This window comes from Gallinula chloropus, assembly GCF_964237585.1.
Source record: "Gallinula chloropus genome assembly, chromosome: 4".
Taxonomy (NCBI): domain Eukaryota; kingdom Metazoa; phylum Chordata; class Aves; order Gruiformes; family Rallidae; genus Gallinula; species Gallinula chloropus.
In genome coordinates this window covers 90,514,418-90,538,836 of record NC_140088.1, presented here as the reverse complement: position 1 = coordinate 90,538,836, position 24,419 = coordinate 90,514,418, and the positions used below count along the sequence as shown (strand labels likewise).

The 24,419-nt window shown below is 40.7% G+C and overlaps 1 protein-coding gene across 1 annotated transcript in view; it reads left to right on the top strand.

Moving 5' to 3' along the window:
- Positions 1–254: 254 nt before the first annotated feature.
- DDX60 (DExD/H-box helicase 60) overlaps positions 255–24,419 on the top strand; it is a gene marked incomplete at both ends in the record, with an annotated part of 38,995 nt that continues 14,830 nt past the window's right edge. Inside the window, 26 exons of the mRNA XM_084263291.1 lie at positions 255–630; positions 740–809; positions 2,452–2,629; positions 2,764–3,105; positions 3,519–3,626; positions 5,838–5,999; positions 6,874–7,032; positions 7,486–7,627; positions 8,441–8,602; positions 9,511–9,613; positions 10,317–10,432; positions 11,483–11,646; positions 12,588–12,840; positions 13,602–13,765; positions 15,581–15,733; positions 16,686–16,835; positions 17,801–17,920; positions 18,903–18,998; positions 19,423–19,538; positions 20,055–20,197; positions 20,381–20,490; positions 21,127–21,231; positions 21,316–21,444; positions 22,268–22,395; positions 23,508–23,663; positions 24,250–24,394. Of these exons, the coding sequence (XP_084119417.1) occupies positions 255–630; positions 740–809; positions 2,452–2,629; positions 2,764–3,105; positions 3,519–3,626; positions 5,838–5,999; positions 6,874–7,032; positions 7,486–7,627; positions 8,441–8,602; positions 9,511–9,613; positions 10,317–10,432; positions 11,483–11,646; positions 12,588–12,840; positions 13,602–13,765; positions 15,581–15,733; positions 16,686–16,835; positions 17,801–17,920; positions 18,903–18,998; positions 19,423–19,538; positions 20,055–20,197; positions 20,381–20,490; positions 21,127–21,231; positions 21,316–21,444; positions 22,268–22,395; positions 23,508–23,663; positions 24,250–24,394 (4,050 nt within the window). The remainder of the gene's footprint in view (positions 631–739; positions 810–2,451; positions 2,630–2,763; positions 3,106–3,518; positions 3,627–5,837; positions 6,000–6,873; positions 7,033–7,485; positions 7,628–8,440; positions 8,603–9,510; positions 9,614–10,316; positions 10,433–11,482; positions 11,647–12,587; positions 12,841–13,601; positions 13,766–15,580; positions 15,734–16,685; positions 16,836–17,800; positions 17,921–18,902; positions 18,999–19,422; positions 19,539–20,054; positions 20,198–20,380; positions 20,491–21,126; positions 21,232–21,315; positions 21,445–22,267; positions 22,396–23,507; positions 23,664–24,249; positions 24,395–24,419) is intronic.

The following is a 24,419-nucleotide window of genomic DNA, read 5'->3' as shown; positions in this document are numbered from 1 at the left end:
TGCGAAGAGCAAGAGAGGTATGTAATGCTCCTCTAGTAAACTTAAAGACAGAAGTTGATGTTTTCTATACAGTTGATTAAAATATTTGCTGATTTTAAAATGAAAATAAAGAATGCTCACAAAAGGCTTTCTGATTGTTCTTAAAGTTTTAGTGCAGTGTGATTTTGAACTAGATCGTTTAATGTTTGAAGCCTCAGAGCACACCATATTTCCTGCAAATCATCTCTTGATTGCTTAGAGTTTTCTTTTTTTGGATGCCAGGTTCAAGATCTGTGATGGATTCTGCAGCTCACTTCAAGAGACCTCTTCACAAAGGTGCAATTGAGGATGCAAGTGATGATGATGAGGATAGTGAGTGTAGTGACAGTGAGAAAATAGGCTTCTTTCCAACAAAGGAAGATAAAGACAGTGGGAGTACAAGTGATACTGATAAGGAGGATGAGACTGGTGACAGAGCAGAAGCAGCTGTTACGCGGATGCTTAAAGAAGAGGAAGATAGACAAAGAAAAGCTGAAGACCTAGATTACAGTAACATTCGCGGTTTTTCAACCACTGAAGAGGTGATACAATGGGCATCGCAAACTGAAAGCAAGGATTTCAATGTTCTCCAGCATGGTTCCCAAAGCCCTGGTGAGGAGCTGACTTTTCTTGCAATGCCTCACCTTTTGAGGGTATTTTAATTACTTGATGAGTTGTGGTTATGTGGCTCTTTCAATAAACATATATGTGGTTATTTTAGAAATAAGAGAACATGATGAATTTCTGCAGAAGTTGAGGCTACGGATTTGGGCATTCCTATCAAGAGCTAAGTAAGTACAATGGGGTCCGTGGAAAGAAATGTAGTAAATGGTAGTAAAACTAGCTGCTTTGAACCAAATAGACACCACAGTGTAGTAGCCCTTAGAAGAAGATTCTATGTGTTTGTCACCTAGGTTTGTGGAAAGCCAGGAGACCTAAGGCATGCTTGGATTTCATAGTTCTCCTGGCCACGTGAAGGAAGATTCTGAACACAGTAGAAACTCTGCCCAAAGAGTATGAATTATCTGTTTGTTTTAGGAACTGATCGACAATTTTACCTACAGCTATTTGTTCTTTTTCAAATTCCCTGTCAGCCTTTTTTTTTGAGTGTGTTTTAATTTCTATGCTACTGTCACAGCATAGAAAACAGCTTGGCTACAAAATTTTCCTCTTCATCTGCAGCTTCTGTGCTTTTGCATGCCATTTCTCATGCATAATCCTTCTGTACCTTCTGATTCTGATTCCTTTCCCTGCTTGATATAGAAAAGGATTAGTGATAGTGTTCTTCATGGTGACAGTGAAGTGTGTTCTCTTCATTCTGGAGCTGTCATGCTAAAGAGATTAGTGTTAATCAAAGGCAGACAATTTAAATGTATGAGACAGGAGTTTACATAGGTTTTGTTTGTGGAAGGCTACCCATTGCATCAGATGACAAACTGGGACTATAGACCAGAGACTGCTGATCCCAACCAGAAAGGAAAGCTGGGTCTTCCCGGGTGTTGATCTAAGGTGATGTGTATCAGCCATTTTTGACAGCCTTGATGAAAACAGGCACATCCTTACCATTGGAGTATGGATGTTCTCATAACATGTATTAGCACTGTAATATGTAATAGTGTAGTTGTAATAGACAAACATGAAAGCAGAGAACCTTTGCTAGTAGGGCTTGCCTCTTCTTCATCTGGACCTGCAGAATTCCCCCTGATTACTTGGTCTGTCCTGGGTAAAATATCATGTCCTTGGGCTTTCACAGATTCTTAAGGAGCTGGAGAGCCCAGTCAATTCCTGGGATGTATTAAAAACAACTGAGGTGCTGCCAGTAGCAGGTATACCTGCTGTCTTCAGGGAAGATGAGTTGTTTCAAGACCTAATATTGATTAATACAAATTTTATCAACTTCCATAGTTTTCTGAAATTCAAAGAAGATGGGGAGTTCTTTTAATTCTTTGGCTTCTTGAAGGCATGTATTCTCTTGCTGTGGAGGTGTGTTCCTTGTCCCTTGGTTGAGGGAAGTAGTTGTCATTGTCATGATAGTTGTTGATAACCCACTTACTATTTTCGGGTGGAAGCACAGGCAGGAAGGCTCTCAAAATACATTTTGTGGTTATTCCTGTGGGGTATTTCTTAAAGAGCAGATAACCACTTCCTCCAGAAGCAGACAGACAAGAGGTGCCCCACTGAGTCACAGAAACCTCGGGTACTACAAAGTATCTGCAGTTGTACCGGAGAATATTGCTAATGACTGACAGGACTGCAAGCTATTTAGGACTAACACTAGATCCAAGAAAGATAATTTAATTTCTATGTTTAATGTTTAGTTGATTTACTTAACAAAAAGATGTATTTAACAATCTATTAGGATGCAAATTTATTCTGTCCCACATCCCCAGCTTTTCTTGCAGTAATGCTATGTACATGCTCTTTCTTTTTCAGCTATGTCAGTATCTTAAAAGATTTTGTTGAGTCTGAATTCTTTGTGATAGATGGGGATTCCCTGCTACTCATGTTTTTACATGAGAAAGTGCAGTATCTAAACTTCTTCTATCAAATCGAATGCTTCCTGCAGGATTTCACTGAAAAAGGAGCGAAATACATCATTGTTTTCTTCAAGGTACTGAATGAGTAACAATTGTTTGCTGTTTAAACCTCTGTGCTCCTTGAAAACCAACTGCTTCCTAGTCAGGATTAGGAAGCTGTTAATTGTGTCAACAAATATAGCAATTTCATTGGTTTTATTTCCCCCAGGATGCAGAGCAGATGTACTTTCCATATCCCCACTACCTCTTCTTGCGTACTGCATTAATAAACCACCTGAGGCATAACACAGACGCTGCTGTTCATACAGAATTCTCCAGTTGTTTCTCGTCCCAGTGGGAGACTTTCCTGAAGAACAGCTGTCCTTACTTCATCATCGTGTCTGACATAGGACTGACCTCTCTCCACACAGACTATTTATCCATTTTAATCGCTCATTCATTATCACAGAAACTCAACGTTGTGCTTGCTTCAGGACAGGAGTATGATATTCTTAGAGTTTATGGATACCATGTTCAGAATATGTATGAACACAAAGCATTTTTTCAGAAGGTAAGTTACACAACATTGTGTTTGGTTTGCAACAGTGGTGTTAGTTCCACTTAGCAGATTTAATTAAAAGATACTCACCTTGAGATATTTTACATATTAAAGTGACAAAGCACTGACAAATGCCTCATTTTATGTATCTTTGATCTATTAGTCTTGGAATCTTTAACCAGTCTTTGTGATTGGTGTCAAACCCCAGCCCTGTCCTCTATAGTTTCATTTCTTAGTTGACTTGTAATATGCCAGCAAACGCTAGCATTTAGGCTAGGGATGTGATTTTTAAAGGAGTTGTGTTTAGCACAGGTGTTTCTCAGAGGCTGAGGGTAGTTATGTATCTGAACAGTTTCTGTCAGTGTGTAGCAGTCCCTGATGCATTGTATCTACTGACTTCTGATTCTTTTGACTGCTGCACTTAGAATCAACGACATCTGAGGCATGCCTGTGAAGCCCTGGTCAGGTACAAAGAAACATCCATGTGTCTATATAAACACCTCAAGATAACCTTGCCAAATGTACAAAAAGAGGTAATTGGACTTCTTTGATCATCTTCTGTTTTTTCTCCTCAGATTGACTGTCTTCCTCCATTACTTTTCCTGAAATTCTTTCCTAGTCAGAACTGTATCTCTCTTACCCTGAAGTGATACCCTGAGTCTGAGAGTCTCCTCTGTGCCCATCCTCTTTACAGCAGCTTGAAGCATCCTGCCTTGTATCAGGAATAACATAGCCAGTAGGATCAGGGAGGCAATCATCCCCCTGTGCTCATCTCTGAGGCCCCACCTCAAATACTGGGATCAGTTTGGGCCCCTGGCTACAAGTCAGACATCGAGGCCCTGGAGCTTGTCCAGAGAAGGGCAACGAAGGAAGTGAAGGGTCTGGGACACAAGAGTGAAGAGGAGCAGCTGAGGGAGCTGGAGGTGTTCAGCCTGGAGAAGAGGAGGCTCAGGGGAGACCTTGCTCTCTCCAGCTCCCTGAGAGGAGGCTGTGGGGAGCTGGGGCTCAGCCCCTTCTCACAGATACCCAGTGACAGGACAGAGGGAATGGCTGTGAGCTGTGCCAGGGGAGGGTCAGGTCAGGAATGAGGAGACATTTCTTCTCCCAAAGAGTGGTTGGACATTGGAAGGGGTTGCCCAGGGAGGTGGTATGAGGCATATGTGTGGTAGGGGGACAGTTGGACTAAATGAGCTTGGAGGTCTTTTCCACCCTTCATGATTCTATGAAGCTGTTTATTCCTTTGAAGCTCACTAAAATCAGATGGTTCAGCTGGAAGCTGATCTGTGGGATGTCACTTAAGGGAAGCTTCCATCTTGGTAACTGCCTTGGTGTTGTAGATGGATCCAGTCCAGAAAAGACCATCTGTGGCATAAATTGCACCCTTACCAGTGCTGCCCCACAGATGCATGGTGACCACTGCCTCTTCCCCCAACTAGCAGTTGCCTCCTGAGGGTAGGGTGTGGGAAAGTACATGCTGGCGGGCAAGAGTTGGTGCTCCTGCCAGCAGCAGCCTTGTATGTAGAGACATCTCAATCTAATTCACTTTGTTGCAGCTTCCAAGGCTTGCACAGGCTCTTAGCAGTAAAAGTATTCATGATCTGGGATTGTTGTTTTTTACTTTTAAGAGCTTGATTGCAGTTGCAAGGTCTGCGCTCATGTGGTTAAAGCAATGGAGTCATGACACCCATTTTACAGCACATCAACCTTAAAAATTTGGTATTTTTATGTATGTGTTATACCTTTAGTGCTCAGGTGACAGGACAAGGGGCAATGGGCTCAAGCTGCCCCAGGGCAGGGTCAGCTCAGATGGGAGGGAAAAGTTCTTCCCTGGCAGAGCTGTGGGGCTGTGGCACAGGCTGCCCAGGGAGGGGGCTGAGTCCCCACCCCTGGGTGTGTTTAACAGAGGGGAGATGAGGTGCTCAGTGATATGAGTCAGCACAGGACAGGGACGGTTGGACTTGATATTAAAGGTCTCTTCCAACCCTGTGATTCTGTAATATACCCCTGCCATTTCCCTGTGTGTTAAGTTACCCTGCAGTGTTGTGACTGTACTTCTGTTCCTGCAGAGAACAGCTGCAAGGCTTCCTTGGACTCCAGTCAGAATGATATTGGTCTGGCAAGCTGAATTTTTCCAGTCCAGAAAAAAATGGTGTTGCTTAAAGTGTGTTAAAGTCACTAGAGACATGGCTGGCTCCTGCTAATACTTTTGATTGATGATTAACTTCCCTGCAGCAAATTCTGTGATTTGATGCCTCAGAAAGAAAAACATCAGGGTGCAGCGAGGACAGGTGTCTGCTCCTTGGGGGTCCAGGGAGCTGCCTGGGAGGTGACAGGGCACAGCCTGGCTGCCAGGGTCTGTCCCACTGCACCAGGCAGGAGCAGGGCAGCTGAAACCCTTGGCATCGGGCACCTCCCTGGGCACGGGCTCAGGCCGGACAGGGTTACCAGTATGCTGGGCTGTCAGAAGCTGGAGACTGGCAGGGTTGCCGGGGCAGGTGCTGATGGCATGGATGAGCTGAGATGGGGCTCTGGGGCTGGCCAAGGACAGTCTGGGCTGTTGGTGCCCACAGGGTGGCAAAAAAGAGCTATTTTTATTGTAATACTGTGCCCACTTTTCCTTCTGTAGTTTTCATATCCCTTTTTCCCCTTCTCTGATGCAACTCTGTAAAGGATAAGACTTGTTCTTTCTCTGGAATTTTTACTATAAGAGATCATTTGTGCTATTGGTAATGTTATGGCTACAGGTTCATCAGGCTGTCCGTCTACTGAAACAACTGTGGCCTGAAGGATCTGACATTCGGCGTGTGGTCTGTGTTCTTGCATGTGCCGTGGGATTGAAAATATACAGCACCATGCTGGAAGGAGCAAATGCTTCCAGGAGAGCAAAGACAGGGAAATCAGCAAGTGTAAGATGTATTTTTTAAATATCTTTTTAGCACTGTGACCACAAACAATTTGCTCCCAGAAGAGGCTGTCCTAGATGTGAAACTGCAGGGAGGCCCAGCTGCTTCCTTAGTGACTGTGCTCTGTAAGTGGTCTGGTTCAGGTAACTACTGCGGCCACACATTTTCCAGAGGACCGTGATCTGTCTGCAGGTGGCACCTTGTCCCCAAGGAAAAGCTTTACCTTAGTTAACAGCTCTGTAAGCATTTTACCTGAGAACGTAGTTGCACTCACTTTGCTTTTCCTAACATTCAGTTGATTAGTAGCTTTTCCTCATGGTGGCAAGACATTTCAGAGAAGAGGTTTCTTTCCAGACGTGGTGATGATGTCAGTTTTGTGACCATACCACAAGTGGTGTCTTCTCACCAAGCGAACGCAGGCACAACCTATCAGCAGTATTTTGAGGCATGAATTCAATGGCCTGCAGGATAGCTGTGAGTGGCTAGCACAGGGGAGTGGATTTCTGTACAGACTTTGCAATGCAGTTGAGAAAAGAGCATAGGCCTACATATAGATATTAAGTTTCCCTCCTAAAATAATATTCCTAGCCAGACAGACTGACAGGTGGTTTAAGTTTTGTCTGATTCTTTTTGGAGGAACTTTGGTTTTGGGGGGGGGTTTGGTGGTTTTACATTATAACTGGTCTGTGTAACAGTGCTGCAAGAATATTCATTGTTGAAGTGATTGTATCCATGAATAATTACAATGCACAAATTGTTTAAACTGATCAAATTTGTTAGCTGCTTTAACAAAGGGCAAAGCACTGATTACCTAAAGGTGAACGCAATTACTTTACTGAAGGCTGTTTTCAACCTTTTATCTGTTATCTCTCAACAGCAAAGCAGCAACCCCCTGTCTCCAGAAGCAGCAGCTGACCTCTGTAGACTGCAGTGTCTTACAGTGGCTTTTCTGCTTCATATGCCTCTTTCCCAGAGGGCTCAGCTTAGGATCATGAAATACTGCTGGACACAGCAAGTTTTACCATTAATAAGAATGGTATGTGCAGCTGTCTGCTTCCTGTGGTTGCAGGTTTCATTTTCTTTTATATGCTACTTCAGTCATTGGATGAGATCAAAGAATGTAATGTACCTGCTGGGGAAAAACCTCCCCTGGCTAGTGGGGCTAGGAGAACTTTTGGGGTAGTATCTCTCTACTGAAACTCTTCAACATGTCCAGTTAGCCAGCGTTGGTGTTAGGGTACTGGGTTAGATGGAGCTTTTGGTTTCATCCAGCACAGGAAGGTTGATGGGAGGCCTTTTTAGTGCTTAATGTTGGTTATTACAGTGAAGGAGAACAGTGAAGGCAGCTTCCTCATCACAGAAGTCAAGTAACAGTGTGGTGCTTTTCATGCCAAAAATCTGGGGTTGTTAGCCTTGCTTTGGAGATGCTTTGGTCCCTCAATGTGAAAAGGTGCTCCATAAGAATTAATTGTCTACTTTCTTTTAACAGCAACAGTTGTGTACACACTTTGTACTGACACAGCTCAGTGATACAGATGATTGGAAACTGGATTTAACTTATCTGCCTGACTTAAATGATGACTCACTGCTCATAAATCTTGCACATTACTATGAGGTCGAATGCACTAAAGGTATTTATCTTTAACAGTTTGCTTTCTTACATTTCTAATCTTAAACTACAAAATGAGAACAAAACTGCTTGTATAAGCAGAAATGAGCAGAGATTTCTAATTACCCATACAATAATGGATACTTATAACTGAATAATAGGGAAACTTTTTTCTATACCCAAGTCTAGAAAATCAGGTGTGAAATTGGGAGCTGAAGCTTTACAAAGGCTTTCAGATGTGTTAAGATTCACAAAAAGTTACAAAAGCTGACAGAGCAAGGAAGTATGGAGAAAGATTTTTAACAAATGTTCTTTCAGAGTAATTCTGTTTACTTGAAATCCTCTGCCATGAGTCTGATAGTAAACTGGAACCCTTTCACTGTGAGTCTAGTCACAAGGTGTCCTGTATGCACCTTAGTAAAGCACAGGTAGAGGAATTTTTAAAGGAAATATAAGACACTGAAACATTTGTTTTTCTAATAATAGCTATCATTGGGCACTAAAGTTTATCATTTTATAGCCTACCCTGTAGCAGGCAACGGTAAGAGAAACACGTATTTAGCTGTGGAGCTCGCAGTCTTCCACAGAAAGAGTAAATCTGGTGGGGTTATTTATTTATTAAGTTATCTATACCCTTGTAGGTATTTCTTTATTAAAAACTGTGAATGTACAACATTTTGTTCTGATTTATTCTAATGACCAGAGGCCTTGGGTAGGATTGATATCTTTGGGCCCAGTGCTGCAGAAGTGAATGTGTAGGTTCTGTTTGAGGAAACCTTTAATTATACAGCAATTTCTTTCTTTTTCCCTTTTTCTTTCTTTCTTCCCTGTGCAGGAATAGAGTTTGAAAAGGAATTGGGGAAAGAACTGGAGACTGAATACCAATGTTTATGGGACACTGTAACAAAATTGGCTGTGAAGCCCAGTTTTGGAGATGCTTTCCCAGTACGAATGACCTCCCAACTCTTTCTCAAGGAAGAGTCAACGTTATTTAAAGGTATTGACAACTCCAAATTAGAGAGTTAGAAGCATGATCTTCATGACTATCACTAAAACTTCTTGAAGTGGTGATCTGATTTTATCCTGATCACAAATCTAACCCATGCTTTGCGGATTGCTTCCTCCTTCCTTTGAACCCACTAGCAAAACTTGCAGCTGCTGCCAAAAGAAATCTGACCAGGCCTTATGGGTGAAATTCTGAGCCCACTGTAGACAGCATAAATAGTGTTACTGGTGTCAGTAGGAGTTGGTTTTAGCTCTGTTTGCTAGCCTGATCCCTGACTTTTCTTCAGATGTTGTTTTGTTGTAACTTTCAAATGGTTTTAAACTTGTCAAGTTGTATAAATCTTTAGAAGAGAGAGTTGGTAAGAAACTCGGTAAAGGCTGGAATATAATTCTACTGGAGCTGTGAGCACTTTCAAAGATAGCAAAGTCAGCTCTAGTAGGCAACAAAGACTGTTTCTTCATTATCTTTGGGATATTAAGGAACCCTCTGGCACAGCATTTGTGTTGCTGATTTCTGTATTTCTTCTGGAGTCCTTGAAGACTGAAGCTGTGGCTAGGGAATGATGCACGAGCCATCTTCAGTCATCTAACCAAAGTGCAGTTGAATGGTCTTATGGAATCAGTAGATGCCTGTGAGATGGGGCAGGTTGGAGCATTCAAAAATTAGTGTAGGTGTCTAAGGGATATTGAGAATATCTACTCAAAATCAATAATGTCATCTTCTTTCTTCATATGCTTGAGAAGAAACAGGAAAAGGGGAACTAGTAAACTGCTGCTTCCTTTTAGCAAACTTTACTTTCTAGAATTTCGCTCAAAATGTAACTTGACAGAATTTTCAAGTATGATATGGAAATATATATTCCTAATTAAGCAGTGTTAATTCTTTCTTACACTGTACAGACTACAAAGACGAAATTCCTACCATTGGACTAATCCCAGTGGAATCTGATCTTGTTGAAGCATATGCTGGTGATGTTTTGAAAGACCTACCTATTTTGGCAAGGTACCTATATGAGTTTTGTTCTACCAGAATAACCTCATGCAGGCTTATTTTCTATCCCCTGCATTTTGCATCTGTATTATGCTCAATTTGTAGAAATGTAGAAGTGCTTTTGCTGGGGCTGGGTAAAATTTCCCATTTATGTGTATGTGTCAATACTGAGAGGAAGTCCAATCTTATCATACAGCTATTTGTTTGCCTTACAGAGTTTTATTTTTTTATTCTGCATTCTGCAACTGTTTTCCTAAATGTACAGTTTGTATCTGAAAGGCCTTAGCCTGAATGGCAAAGATGGATTTCAGGATAAGGAAAGCATTAAATAAAAATACTGAAAATCAAGTAAGAAGAGATTATCCTTTATGTTTGCTCTGCCACTTGTTGAAGTGGGTTCTGAGCTGTGCAACAAGTATTTTGTAGCCAGTGTGTGAGTTATATAGTTACATTGCATTCCGTGATTAATCTGCATGGAAAGAAGGGGGGGGGGGGCGGGGGGGGGGGGGGGGGAAGGGGGATTTATGTTGTTTGTCAGTAATTCTTTCAAACCCTGAGACTATCTTGAGAAATTCTATTTGGAATAGAATTAAAACCTGTGCTGGCTTTCTGCCACAGTAAAACTGTGTTTTGATAAATACTCTATTTTAAATGTTTCATTAGAGATTTCAGAAGACACTTAATTTCCCCAGTGCTTCATGTTTGTGTATTTCAGTAACGATCCTGCAGTTACATCACTTATTAAATACAAGAAGTTTCATGAGATTCGTCACTGGCATTCCAACAGACCCTTGACTGAGCAATACGAGCAAGTATGGTGCAGAGCTGATGGTAAGGACATCAAAGTCCATGTGTTGGCTAAAACAGTGTCGTAAAGGTTATTGTGGCTTTGGAGAAGGACATCTCATTTGGAATATATGTGCAACTGCATAAATACTTGCCAAACTAGAGCTCCTGCAATAGCTAAATTGTACTTAAAATGCTGTGCCTGTTATGTATATGCATTGTGTATTATCTGAAATAGCTTTAAGGACTACAACAGAATTCAGCTGCTTAGAAGTATTGCTTCCTGTACCACTTGACCTATAAAACCAGGGGTCCATCTGCTCATCTTCCTGACAGGATGGTTTTTTCGTTCTTCCGTGCACTGTGTCTTCAGTGGAAATTTTGGAGAGTGTAACCTGTGGAAGAGTAGCTAGAGCACCTTCCATAATGTTGGAGTTGAAAGTTTGTGTCCACTCCAGCTGAAGAGAGGGTCCCCCCCTCCTCTCCTGTGCCTTGCATGCCGGTGTGTGTCATCTCAGTCTTTATGGGAAACCCAGAAAGATCTTCCGTGGTGGGACTTCACACTGAGAAGCTGACTCGTCATTTTGATTTTAGAGCAGAGAGAAACACCTAGGGTTTGAGTGTGGAAGTATCCATCTGCTCAGCTCTCTGTCTTCCACTGGCTAGCATAAGTGTTCTTCCAGCAGCTTCATTATATGCTGATGACAGCCTTGTTTTCATAGGGAACAGGTCTCTCTTCTGATCTGAATTCTTTGGAATACACCTTCCTATCTTCATGGACTGTGTGAGAAGTCCAGGCGTTTTTCTCAGACAGTTGTTATTTCCTTCCAGACATCCCGTTTGTTAGGTTTTATATTATTTTCAATTCAAGTAGTTTGAATTTGAGCCTCTCTCCTGTCGCAGACAATTCCAAGTACTCTTGGATGTCAGTAAGGCTTAGTAGCCAGCCTCTTCCAAAATTTGATTTTGACCTTTTGGTCAATGAGGGATTTTTTTTTTTTTAAACTTATCCATTACCCAGGTATCTCTTCTTGGAAATAGATTAGGCTGGAATCCTATCAGAGTGGTTTTTAAATAAATTATATTTGTTTGCAGCAAAATCCAAAGATCCAGAGGACAGAAGGCTAATACAAAAGCTACAGGCTTTCCGTCACTTTTATGGCAGCACTTTGGAAGAGGGCACTTCAAAGCTCATCGTACGTCAAGAGGATGTGTCAAGGAATGCTAAAACTGCTGCCAAGAAGACACAAAAAAACCATGTGAGTATATTCCAGTTGCTCTTTCCTAACCTTTTTTCTGTTACCCAGGGAAGGATTTTGACTGAGTCCCACGGGTAAAGGTTTGTATTCGGAATGCACTAGGAGTTCCTGGGTGAAGACATTTAAATCACCTTTATATTTCAAATTTATTTAGTTAATTGACAAAAGTACATTTGTTCCTAGTTAGGAATACTGCTGAGGAATTACACATGTTAACAGGCACAAGAAAGTAAAAATTAAATAGAATTAATAAATATCAACTCTATGAAGACTAACAGGTTTTGGCTTATGCCCAGTATTATAGTGTATTGGCAAGGAAACTGTAGTTCATTTTACTTGAAGAAACTATTAAGAAATACTGGAAAAAAATTATTTGATTGTTTATTTCCCTGCACTATTTGGAAACAATCCTAACTGTGAGATCATTGTCAAGCATCACAGCGTATGGAGCGTGTACTTGCAGACTTAACATTGAGCAGTCATGATTTGAGTAAGACTTCATAATGGTCTGTACTACAGGTTATCAATTATGGCCTGATTAATTACCCATGAAAGCTGTATGTAAACTAACTTTAACTTTAGCTCCTAATTTTATTTAATTTATTTAAAAGCATCTCAATACAACGAGAATTGCTACTGCCCATGTATAAAATAAAAGCTTGACATTTTACTTTCAAACATCTATTTTCTTTTCCATGTTGTGCTTTTTTATACCATTTGTGAAGCTTTATACTGACTTAAAATCAAGGTTAGGGAAGCTCTTCTGAGCAACATATTTGGACTCATAAAATTTATTTCCTTCAAAATTAAGTAGAACTCCCAAAACACAATGCATCACAGAGATGAAAACTATAAAGGGATTGAGCTTATAGATTAACTTTTTTGGATGATGCTTGCATGCAGTGATGGTTAATTCTGAATATCTTTGTTTTATTGGATAGAAAAGTAAAGCAGAAACAATTGCAGAGGAAAACAACAGGCGACTTAAAATGAAAGAAGAACAGAAAGAACAGGAGCAATGGAAAACCTTATGTGTATCAACTGAAAAGGAAATAAAAGCAAACCTGACTGCTGGAATAAATAAAATGGAGCAGTTTCTCAAGACCCTTAAAAGTAAATCTGTGAAGTTCAGTGTAGAAATGACTGGACTGTCTGCATGTTTAGAAGTGTGGAAGGAACACTGCAGAGAGCAAGGTATGAACTCATGTGCAGTGTTCAGCTTCCACTCCCTTTGACCAGGAGAGTGAGTGACTTTGGGTACTCTCAGATGGGGTAAAGATGTGTAAATAACACCTGTTTCAGGACCATGAAAGGCATTTTTAAGTATTATCAGGCTCTGGATTCCTTCTGCTGTGACAAGATCCTTTGGTTCAGTTGGAAAGTATCTGATGACATCAGGTTGTAACTCTCTTCCTGCTTTGTAAACAGAGTATTTGATTGTATGTATGTTGAATAATTATGTATTTTGCACACTAAAATGTATCTGTGTTACAGTGGATGGCTTAATTGGCTGAGGTGGGTTGCTCACAGTCTGAATGATGGAATCTGTGCTGCCATGGTTAGTGGCCTCGGGTTTCACCAAAATTAAACCCCTCAGCCAGGGGGGGTCCAAACATACATAGAGGTGTTGAGGAGAGTTACAAACATTGGAGTAAAATATGTAGCTAATGAGATTAACAACTTTGTGGGTCAGGAAGGTGGAATGGGAGAGCTCTTATGTGAATGTCAGGAGTGTGATTCCCTTTTATAGCTGAGTGTGCAGAAGCAGAGAGAATTGTTCAGGTGCTTGGTCTTCAGTGTCAGTCCTTATAGAGGTCACAGGAGTGTAGGCTGTCTTCATCTAGTTGTCTAAAACTTGTTTCTAAATTCTAAGAGTTGTGATTGGGCAGGTAAGGTCTCAAAATACTTAATGGACACTTAATGGTGAAAAAATAACTGTAGGCTTTTTTTAACAGGTAAAAACTCTAAAGATTTAAGCAAAGCTGTTCAAGTCATGAGGAGAATTCATATCCTCCTTGAAAAATATCCAGATCTTCTGGAGAAATCACATTGGCAGAAGCTGACCCGATACCTACGACTTCTGGGATTTGAGAACTTGGCATGCTCTCTGTCTGGCCCGGTAACTTCATAGACAGTGGTGATTCTACTGTAACTCCATCTGTAGCTGGATATCAACAGGGTTTTCTGAAGCATTGTATAGTGTGTAGAGCTATATTGAGCTTAGTTTATTTTCTATTGTGCCAAAAGATTGGAAACTGCCTATTCTTGCTTCAGATACTAGTTTTTAGTCCCATGGATACCCTTGATGTGAGGGATAGCTGGCACAGTAGGCCACTTCCCCTTTGGTAAGCAAAATTTTTGTATGCCTGCAAAGATAGCCTTTGAAATGCAAATTGAGTGATTGATTTGTTTTAGTTGTGTCTGCCTGAGGCTTTGGGCATCTTAGAGGTACTGGCTGGTTCAGTTTGTCACATCGGTTGAACTCTGAGTGTTAAAAAATAACTGATAGAGCCCAGTGGTGAGCAGCTGCTCTCTCACAGGCCCAGATGAGCTGCTTTAGCAAAGGAAATCTTTGAGACTGTGAAGGTGGGTAAAGACTATTCTGTTTGTCCGTAAGGTATTACCTCTGAAGGAAACAGTTTGAGATGGTTGTCCTTGCTAGCACAGCTGAGGCCACCAGTGCCGGGCTCTGAAGTGGTTTCTCTAAGGCTTGGCATTATGCTCCTCTGCCTGTTAGCAGCCTGCCTGCTGCCTGGTTTAACATTAAGAGCTGTTTGATACCTTGGTGTGTAGATGGGATGTTATTAGGGAGAAGGGATGCTAAAGTGGTTCTCTAACTCAGCCTGCAGAAGATGGAGTCAGTAGCAAAAGGAAGGAAGATTGCAGTGAACTCTAAAACCAGTATCAGTCACTTCAGTGTCTCAGGCACAGTGGAATTAAGACTTTTTGGCAGCTTATTTTTCATCCTCCCTTGAGGGTCTTCTAAGAGGCACAGGAGGAAGTGATTTTGTGAGAATTTTCCTTCCCTTGAAGATTGGAAACTTGTCTCTCTTTCTATGGAAATTCAACTGGTGTAGGGTGATTGTTTGCTCTTGTAAAGGTGTTTGGTGTCCCAAAGAATGTAGAACATTTCAGGAACTGTAGGATCCACGGATCTCAAGAACTTTTGCAAAGTTGGGAGAATTTTAGGAATAACTGAAATTTTCAGGAATAACTGAAAATATTTCATTCAAGAAAGTGGCAAAGTTGAGAAATCTTCATCATTGGAGATAGTAGAAACTTGGCTGAACACAGCCCTGAGTGACCTGATCTGATCACACCTGCTTCTAGCAGTGAGTTGGGTTAATTGACATCCAGACATCCCTGACAATCAAATTTATTACATGATTTTTCTGGTGTGTGTTGTAAAGCTTTATCTGTACAGCTTTCGGGATCAGCCATTGTAACCAAATGTGTCCACATATGTTAAATATGGGATTTCCTAGGGTATATAGGCATTGTTTAAAAATATAATGCTTTAAAAAAAATTGGGATCATGCTCCATCTTGATACTGAATTTCCTTTTGCAACTGCGATTCATTGCACAGGGGGTCAGGGCAGGCTGAATGAGAAACAGCTATAGGATGAGGAGGGTCTGGCAGGCAGTAGGTTGAAGAGGCTGAGCTTTGCCTGCTAACCTGTTTTCCTAGCTCTTCTGATGACAAAATCAATGCCAACATGACCACTGGCTACAGAAGACATCTCCTTTGAAGAGATACAAGCATAACCCTGATGTAAGGTTGTGTGGTGTAGATTTCTGCAAGAAATATTTAAAAATCACCTGCACTTTTAGGTTTTCTCAAAGCTTGCAGAGCTCCACAGAGCAAAAGATGTGCTATTTCCTTAATCTTTACCTAGCTTTCAATCAAACTTGAGTTTTTGTTTGACCTTACAGGCAGGAGAAAGTAATGATCAGAACACAAGCAGTTATGCTGTCGGAGTGGGTCCCGCTCGCTTCCAGCTGCAGTACATGGATTATTACTTGCTCAGAGAAGAGAGAAACGATCCAGATCCCAGAGTGCAGCATTTCATACCAGACACATGGCAGGTAATGAAACACAAGCTCTTTGTGTAAAGTTAATGGAAATTAAAAATACGTATTATACTACTTGTCAAAAATGGTGGTGTTTAACAAACTTACATTTTTATCAAGTTTAACAAATTCAGACTATTTTGGACTGGATTCCATGACCTTTCTACACCAAGAGCTTGACCCAAGGAATTCAACATAAGAAATGCTGAGCCTATTGAAATTCCTGCCTTATTACCATATTTGATAGTGGTAACGCCCCATTCGAATAATCCCTGAGTGTTCATCCTCTGCTTACCCCTAAAGAATTATCCACAATTTAGGCTGAGAAATAACTTTTCTGCCTAAAGAAAGGATGTTTTTGGCTGAATCTGCTGCTTTGCGTGTCCATCTCTGCAAAACAGCCGCTTTCTTGAAAAGCAGCTTGAAATTTGGCACATGTGCTGATAAATATAAAGTACTATTTCTGTTTCTTCTTTACCCCTTCCCTCATCCTTTCATAAACATATGTGAGGTGAGAGCATGGAGGAAGACAATAAGGAAACAGTGATAAGCACTGTGTGCTTGGAGCAGAAGTGAGATTTTGATGGTGTCTCTAACTGGTAATGCAGGGGGAAAAAATACTGCCTTCTAAACCAAGATTGTGGACACAAGTTCTAGCCTGCTGAGCTAACTGGTTTCACTTTAAGTTTAAAAACATCCAGGTTTGGACCCAGAATGTTCTGGTATCAGCAGCTGAGACCAAATAATTGAAATGGATAAGTTATAATGTTGACTTCAGGATTTTTCTACTAACAGCTTAAGAGAAAAGGGCACAGTCATAACATGACTAGGTTAGCTCTGACTTTCTGTAGTCTCAGATCTGCATGTGAAGTCTACATGCAAAAGTAAGAGATGTTTTCACAAGAGGAGATAGTTTACTAATAAGAACTTAAGACATTTTGACCTGAAGTACCTGGATTTCTCGTAGCGAGAACTTCTGGATGCTGTAGATAATAATGAGTCTGCGGTGATTGTTGCTCCCACTTCATCAGGGAAAACATATGCATCATACTACTGCATGGAGAAAGTTCTGAAAACAAGCAATGATGGAGTAGTTGTGTATGTTGCTCCTACAAAGGTAAGGCTGCATCCTGCTTCATGTCCTGTGCTGTTTCTCAGGGTGATTCTGAGGCTCTTCAAGGGAACTTGTTACACCAGTTTAGCTGATGGGTGGTTTTAATTGTTAGAAATGGAATCTTTACATTCTGTTTCACGTTTGTTAGAAACAGCATGTTTATCAAAAAATCTTCAGAATATTGTGCTCATGTAGAGGTTTTGTCTGTTAATAGCTGTAAAACTAATTTAAGGTCAGGAATGTTTATAAACCAAAACTGCCATAAGTAGCATTTTAAATGGTGAGAGTACCAAAAACCTACTGACCTGGTAAAGTAATTTTGGACCAAAACAATGACCAAGAAGTCAAGTTGTCTTCTAATTGAGTTCACTGTTAGATGCTTTGAGAAACTCTAGACACTAGGATATTTTTTTAATGAGAGTTCTATCCTAATAATTAGAAAATAAAGTGCTGAAGCACAATGCTTTGATTCCTTCCAATACTCATTTTAATGTTCAGTGATACAGCTTTTGGCTATTGAATTACATGTGCTGTTACTCAATAGGAATCTCTATGAATAGTTTTCTATTAAAAAATCAACTTATTCTGTCATTTTTTTTTTGTTGTTGTTCAGGTTGGGCATCCACCTTTTCATTTGAGTTTCAGTCTGGGTGCAGAACTGTATTTTATACCAGCAGACCCAGGACTTTGAGCTCATTAAAGTGCTTGTAGATACAATAGAATGGCATCTCCTTTTAACTGCTTAGAAAATAATCAAAATACAGAACTCAAGCATAGCTCCCCTTCCCCAACACTAGGTTTCTTGGAAAGCATTTGAGTACAACTGAAAACCAAGTACTGTATCTTTTTGAAGTTAACATTGCTCACAGTCTAGACTTAACAGCACATTACATAATACATTGTAGTCTAGTACAATTGAATGCTTTTAGCTATACACTGTCTAGTTTTAATGACCTGCTTCATTTAAGGCCCTTGTAAACCAAGTGACGGGGACTATATACAGTCGATTCTCCAAGAACCTTCCGGATGGGCTGGTGGTGTGTGGAGTCTTCACGCGAGATTATCGCAATGATGTCCTGAATTCTCAGGTATATTTGTATGGTGGTTCTATCACATCATAATAATAATAACGAAGAGTTCTGTATTCTGTCTGGCTTCTGCAAATTGTAGCTCTAGCAATTGTGTCATTACTAAATAGAAAAATGCAAGCATACCTGTAGTGCTTACAAGAAGCAGCCTATGGTGTTCAACCTTACCTAGCCATCCTAAGGGACATCCAATTGATTAATTGCTCTGATTAAAATAAAGAAACATTTAGATACATTGATTTCCAGCATATAGCAAATGCCTTACAGTAGTCCAGATAGAATACATCAGTGGCTCTTCCCTTGTCTGCTGAGGTAGTCATTCTATCAAAGAAAGCCACTAGGTTGGTCTCTTTTGTATGGAGCCCAGAACTGGACAGAGAACTTGGTGGTGATCATTCTGTTTAACTTCTTGTCCCCATCAACCAGATCATTAATGGTGTTAAACAGAATCAGACCCACCATTGACCACTGGGTTACTGCCTTCCAGCTAGACTTTGTGTCACTGATTGCTAACCCCCTGGGCACCTTCCAACCAGTTTTCAGTCCACCTGACTTTGCTCATCTGGCCTGTACTTGAGCAGCTTGTCTGTGAGGATCTTTGTGGGAGACATGGTCAAAAGCCTCACAATATCCACAGCTCTCCCCTCATCTACCAAACCAGTCGTTCATCACAGGAGTTGTTTGAGGCTGGTCGAGCATGATTTCCCCTCAGAATTCATGTTGAATACTCCACATGTTTTTCTTGTTCCCCATGTGCTTGGAAATAATTTCCAGGATTAGATGCTCCATCACCTTCCCAAGGACTGAGGTGGGGATGGCCAGCCTGTAGTTTCCTAGCTCTTCTTTCTTGAAGACATCAGTGACAAATCACTCATTCTTGCTTACCTTGAAATCTTTTTTTATGCTTTGAAAATACAGGATCTACTTGTACTTGATAAGCTAGTTTACTTGTAAATAATGCTTTGCAAAATTTTATTCTTAGATACTAGTGACTGTGCCTCAATGTTTTGAAATCTTGATGCTGTCTCCTCGTTGCCAAAAGTGGACCAAACGGATACAGTATGTTATATTTGATGAGGTAGGTGTCTTTTAATAGTAGCCAATTTAACCAATATATGAAAAACCTTGAGGGAAAATTGCCAGTGACTCAGTTTTTCATGGCATACACTATTTCTGGTAAATCAACTTTCAGAAATACTATTTCAGACCTGCTTTTTTCCCATCACCTGGTAGTGTTTATGTACTCCAGTGAGAGATCTTAAAACTCTGCTAGTCCTCAAGAGGACACACTGAGTGAAATTTAGAATAATTTTCTACCCAGTGAAGTCTGGAGAGGGATTTACTGGACAGTTGATATGGCTCTGAGACACTTGCCACAACATAAGAATTACTCAGTAGTGATCTTGCCAAACTTTTGATATTTGTAAAACACTAAACTCCTATTATGGGTGCACTTTGATAAGGAAAACTTCTCTTTTTAATCTTTTTCTCCAAAAACATAGGTCCATTGTCTTGGCGGTGAAATTGGAGCAGAGGTTTGGGAGCATCTTCTGGTAACAATTCGGTGTCCATTTCTGGCGCTCTCTGCTACTGTCAGTAACCCAGAACACCTAACTGAGTATGTGTGGGATCTTCTTGCTCACAAGAGCACATTTAAAGTGGATATCAGCTGGTTTAAGACCAGTCAATTGCTACTGGAAGGCAACTGATTTGGAGTTACTGCTATATGTATTATTCTGTTCTTACTCCATTCATTGACACAAAACACTATTGTAGTTCTTAACTCTGTAATGAGAACACACACTACTGATCCTTCAGACCCTATAGCTGAGCTGTGCAGAGGAAGTTAGGGGGCTTTTACATCTGTTGGAGTTGGCAAAGCCTGATAAGCACACTTGGCCATCATCAGTCAGAGAAAACACCTGCATTTTCTTCAGGTACACATATATATGGTGCTATTTCACATTGTTTTTATTTGCCCCCTGGATGAAGCTGGAGAAAACGCCACTGGAGATGATGAGAGGGGGGACTAGAAACCTTGTAGAAGAAATTGAGCAGATTTTACTGATTCATCTATTATAGCTGTAGAAATTTTCTTAAAATATTTTTTACAGCTCTTCTTCTTGCACTGTAGGTGGTTACAGTCTGTGAAAAGGTATTGGCAACGAGCTGAGAGTGCAATAGAAAGAAGCTCTATAGGCTCTGAAAAGAATGCTCCAAGAAAATATCAAGGGAAATCTAAAGTACAACAGAAGAAATCATATCGTGTTAGACTGGGTGTGTATCAGAATATTTTGTGACTAACAAATAAATGTTGGTGTTATTCCTGCAAGGGCTTTAATCATGGTGTAGGAGTTGAAGTGTATATTGGGTTTTTTTCTTTTAAACAAAAAAACCAAGCCTTGCAGGATTAAGTGCTTGCTTTTTAAAACAGCCAAATGCATTTTTGTCTCTTTACAGTCCTGTATGAAGAAAGGTACAATGATTTGGAGAAGTATGTGTGTTCTCTAAAGGATGGTGACTTCAGTATTGAACACTATCATCCATGTGCTGCGTTAACAGTCAATCACGTAAGCGTAATGCTGGTATCATAGAATCCCAGACTGGTCTGGGTTGGGAGGGACCCCAAGGGTCACAGAGCTCCAACCCCCTGCCACAGGCAGGGACACCAACCTCCAGGCCTGGAGCTACACAAGGTTGTCCAGGGCCCCAGCCAACCTGGCCTTGAATACCCCCAGGGATGGGGTACCTACCCCCTCTCTGGGCAGCCTGTTCCAGCTCCTCACCACTCTCTCTGGAAAGAACTTCCCCCTAATATCTAATTTAAACCTCTCCCCTTTAGCTTTAATCCATCCCCCTTGTCCTGCCACTAATTACCATTCGAACAAGATGATTCCCCTCCTGTTTCTCTGCTCCCTTCAGGGACGGGGAGGCTGCAATGAGGTCCTTCCGCAGCCTTCTCTTCTCCAGGCTGACCCAGCCCAGCTCCCTCAGCCTCTCTCCATAGGGGAGCTGCTCCAGCCCTCTGATCATCCCCGTGGCTCCTCTGACCCCTCTCCAACAGTCCACAGGACTCCAGCTGGGGCCTCCCAAGGGCAGAGTAGGGAGGGACAATCACCACTGTTTAGATTCAGGCAACAAGGATTCCATCAAAATGTTTCCTCTTTTGTTTTGTGTGGTTTTCTTGTTGTTTAACCTCCTTGCAGATTGAGAAGTATGGCATTCCTTCAGATCTTTCCCTGTCTCCACGGGAGAGCATCCAGCTTTATGACACAATGGTAGAAGTCTGGCGAAAGTGGCCGAGAGCACAGGTGGGTATATGCAGCTCTGGGCACAAGATATCCAAAAACCAGACCCCAAAAAGCGCTGCAGTGTTTTACGTTGATGTTTTCCAGGAGCTGGATCCTGAGGAGTTTGTATCTTTCAAGAATAAAATAGTGATAAAAAAGACAGATGTGAGGAAATATGAACAGGAACTGAAGAAAGAACTAAGAAAATGGATTGTGCTCGGCCGAAGACAGAAGGTAACAGCTGTTACAGGGTGCTTTAAGAATGGGTACAGCTTGAAAACAATAATTGTAATTATATGGAGTAATATAGGAGTTTCTCCCCTGATAACAATTATTCATTACGTTTACCTGCTGCTGTTCTTGAAAGATAAGCACTAATATTTCTGGCAATTCTATAAGCATTTGCAAGGTGATGTTTTCACAACAGCTTGACTGGGAATAAGACTTCTGATGGCACTGCTAGACTTCAATTTCTGATTCCTCTTGGCACCTCCTAGTGAGAGGGAGGTGGAAATATTGTATCAGCACTGTATGTTTTTAGTTTACATGAGTTTTTTGGTGCTTGTTTTAAACCTTCTGTGTAATGACAGACAGTATGCATGCTTCCATGTAAAAGAGACATTATAGCTGTGAGTAGAAAATCAAGTCCTTGTCTGAAGATCACCTATTCCTACATCATAAAATGTAAGATGAGGAGGTGGTGAATTAAGAGCAATGGGAAAAAAAGATTAACAATATCTGGGGAAGAAACAAGTTTCTTGAAATATGACACTTCAATCTGAAAATATATCATAAACAGTGTGTTAGTGATACTTTCTTATTTGCACAGTGATGGTAGCAATGGCTTATAGAACAGTTGGCATTCTGAGCTCTTACCAAAGTCAGTTGATAACTTACAGACCTTTTAGTCTGTAAACTATATGTGGCTATTGCAGTTGTGAGTGATTTTAAAGAATTGAGCTGATAGAAGTTGGCACAGGCAAAGTGGAATCTTTGTATTTGTTAGCCTCTGGCCAGACGTTCCTGCCACTAACATCTCCACAATAATACTGGCCAGGTGAATGAGCTACTGGACCAGCTGAAACCGAATCCTGTGGAATGTTCAGAACGTGAAAAGTGGAATTATTTTGCAAGCTTTGTTGATAAATTGTATGAGATGGATAAGTTGCCTGCCATATTTTTTATGTAAGTATTTCCATTGCATGTATCACAGGTGTATTGCCTATATTAGCTAAATGGGGTGTAGGGACAAACATGGGTATGGCTTGACAAATGCTGTTTACATGGTATTTGTCACCTTTGCTTTGAAACACATGACATAAAGGCTTACATGCTCTTTCAGCTTGTGCATCTTTATGGCACTAAAGGTTTAACTGAAATAAAACCAGGAGCATTTAATTACTGTGTGGAATAGGTAGATTCCCTGCATGAAGTCTGAGAAAATTAGTCAGATTCTCATCTGCTTTGTCCCAGCATAGTCAAAACTTGTGGAAAACATATGCTGTTTATTTAGAGGGGCCATTGGTATATGTAGGGGCAGATCTGCTAGGGAAAAGGCTGAAATAAAGTTCTGTTAATGCCTGCGTTGTCATATGGCAATGGTTCCACTGCGTAGCCTCTCCCAACCTCATCTTGCATCCAGCAACATGTGTCAATCAGATATGCATGTTTGATATGCAATTACAGCTCAGAACCTACTGACACTACCCTTATTGCCAATATTAGTACAGTATGTGTGGGCCTCAATGCTGGACATGATAATCAAAATTTGCTGCTTGTCAGTAAGCATGGACTGAGATGCAGTCTTCCCATGTGTGGCTGACACCTTGTGTGCTGTTAACCAGGTCTGCCTGCTGCCACAAGAATAACAGATGCTTCTCAGAGAGAAGCTGGAGAAGTCTCCATCCCACTTAAACTCCAAACAGTCCTATATTGAAAAAACTATATGAGGAAGAACAACTGTGTAGAATTCAGACAGGCACTGATTCTCACCTGGGCAGTTGAGAAGAATTAAAATTACTTCGGCTACAATTCGTGTTTATCTGCGTGCTTTAGGGCATGGTAGAGATGTCTATAGACAGTTTCTTGGCAGAACCATTTTACTGCTCAGTTTTGGAACAATAGCAGTTTGAACATGAATGCAGACTATGATTTGGAGGTGGAATAGGCATCTGCTTCTAATGATTAGATTCTGCTGGCTATCACATAAGGCTCACTGAACATTCCACGTAAAAAAAAACCAACCCAAACCTCTGTTCCAGTTCACCTAACTGATGTATACTATATATTACTTGAAGATTTAAGGTGGATTCAGTGGAACGTGCAGCCAGGAATGTATTCCTCAATTTGATGAGAAAACAGAAAGAACAAAACCACGATACCAGGAGGGAAAAAGAACGTTTAACAGACGAACTAAGGAAAGTGGAAAAAATGCTAGTAAAATTCAACCCTCAGTGAGTATTACAACTATATGGTATTAAAAAGCTTCTGTATTGTGACAGTGTAATTCAGTGATAACTTATTTCTGGACGTAATATCATGAAAGAATTAAGTTAGCTGAGTTTCATAGTGAGAACTTGAAAATCCAGTAGGAATTTAGACACACGTTTAGACACTGAGGTAGCTTGAAAATCTGCCTCCTAATAGCTTTCCCTCTCTCCTCCTCTTCAAATCCTGTCCTAAATCTTTGTATCACTATTGGCAGAAAATCCATAACAAATGTTTAATTCTACTGCTGTGCAATCTTGTTCACCTACTAATTTGCTAAATGAGGTACTTAGAGTTGCTCTCATCTTCCTTCAGTCTTGTCTATCATCATAATTCCTCCTGTCTGCTTCACACAGAACTACTTGTGTACAAGCTATGATACAGGGGAAGCTGCTAGCAGTAAACTTATATTAACAGACCTGGGTACATATTTGTGCTTGCAGTTCTACAGGGAATGAGTCTGTATCTTTCAGTACCCAAAGAATATTTTAAAATATCTGGACATGTACATTAATTACAGGACTAATTGTTTTTATCATATGTTCTATGCAGGGATACTAAAAAGTTGAGCCCCAGTAAGTTAGAAAACATGGTTTGTCTTAAGACCACAAAGCAACAGTTACAAAAAAAACTTAAAAGGCTAACTGCTGTCCCTTCTGAGTGTACTTATGCTGATCCTAAAGCAGTGGATGAAGATGTAAGTAACTCATGGATGATTCTAA